Source organism: Emiliania huxleyi (assembly GCF_000372725.1).
Source record: "Emiliania huxleyi CCMP1516 unplaced genomic scaffold EMIHUscaffold_1078, whole genome shotgun sequence".
NCBI lineage: Eukaryota > Haptophyta > Isochrysidales > Noelaerhabdaceae > Emiliania > Emiliania huxleyi.
Window position 1 is genome coordinate 10495 of NW_005201925.1, and position 1285 is coordinate 11779.

The 1285-nt window shown below is 69.1% G+C and overlaps 1 protein-coding gene across 1 annotated transcript in view; it reads left to right on the forward strand.

Moving 5' to 3' along the window:
* The window catches only part of EMIHUDRAFT_122003 (NADH-ubiquinone oxidoreductase flavo protein), a gene marked incomplete at both ends in the record, with an annotated part of 2232 nt that extends 1074 nt beyond the window's left edge, over nucleotides 1-1158 (forward strand). The window contains 3 exons of the mRNA XM_005792424.1: nucleotides 356-461; nucleotides 639-776; nucleotides 1072-1158. Of these exons, the coding sequence (XP_005792481.1) occupies nucleotides 356-461; nucleotides 639-776; nucleotides 1072-1158 (331 nt within the window). The remainder of the gene's footprint in view (nucleotides 1-355; nucleotides 462-638; nucleotides 777-1071) is intronic.
* Between the last annotated feature and the right edge of the window lie 127 nt (nucleotides 1159-1285).

Here is a 1285-nt window from a genome sequence, read left to right on the forward strand (position 1 = left end):
ATCTCCTTCGCGGGGGGATGACAGCTCGGGAAGGAAAATTCGCCGGGGGGAGGTTGAGAAAAATATTGGGGCAAGGGTGCCCCCCGGGCGGGCGCTGGGTCCCTTGCCCCACCGCAGGCATTGGCCTCGATTTGGACGGGCACTTGCACCGCGGCGGTGGCGCCTACATTTGCGGGGAAGAGACGGGGCTCATTGAGTTGCTAGAGGGCGAACAGCTTAGCCCAGACTCCCCGAGCCTCGCGGAGATTGGTCGCGTTGGGGTGAAAGCTTTTCGGACAGCTCACGCCGCGCGCAGATACCCCCCCCCCCCCCCCTGTGTGAAGCTTCTCTGACGCGTCTCTCGCCCCCTCCGCAGGCAAGCCAGGCAAGCCCCGCCTCAAGCCGCCTTTCCCGGCAAACGCGGGCCTCTACGGCTGCCCGACCACGGCGATGAACCCCCCACCCACCCCCCCTCCCGCCCCGTCCCGCCCTCACCCCCGCCCCCACTCCCACCCCCCCCTCCCGCCCCCTCCCCCGCCTCTCCTCGCCCCCGCCTCTCCTCGCCCCCGGCCCGCCGCACCCGACCCCGGTCCCCGCCGCCGCCGCCGCCGCCGCCGCGGCGCCGAGGCTCGACACGCCTTGGCCACCCCGTCCCGCAGGTTGCCAACGTGGAGACGGTCTCTGTGGCGCCGACGATCATGCGGCGCGGCCCCGACTGGTTCTCGTCCTTCGGGCGGAAGAACAATGCGGGCACAAAGCTGTTTTGCATCTCTGGCCACGTCAACAACCCGTGCACGGTCGAGGAGGAGATGTCGATCCCGCTCAAGGAGCTGCTGCAAAAGCACTGCAAGGCGCGCCACGCCTCCACAGACGGCGGAGAGGCGACTCTAGACACCCCCCGCAGGAAGGCGCGGGAAGGCGCCACACGGACATGCCTCCGCGAGGACATGCCTCCGCGAGACGCGACGACGCACACACGGCCGCCGGCAGAGAGTCGCCTCGCCCAGCGGAGCCCCTTCCCTGGCGGCTCTGCGCGCTTGCCGCCGCCGCCTCGGCCGCCCGACCCCCCCCCCCCCCCGGGTGTGCCTGCAGGACGTGGTTGGGGGGTGGGACAACCTGCTGGGCGTCATACCGGGCGGCTCGTCGGTCCCGATCCTGACGTCGGACATCTGCGACGAGGTGACCTCTCCCCCTCCCGTACTTTCTTGGGTATGGTGCTCTGGGAGCTCTACTCGGTCGAGACTATCTTCAAAAAGGTGGATGTGTTTTTCGACCTCTAAGCCTTCGCACATGTCAACGACTACCT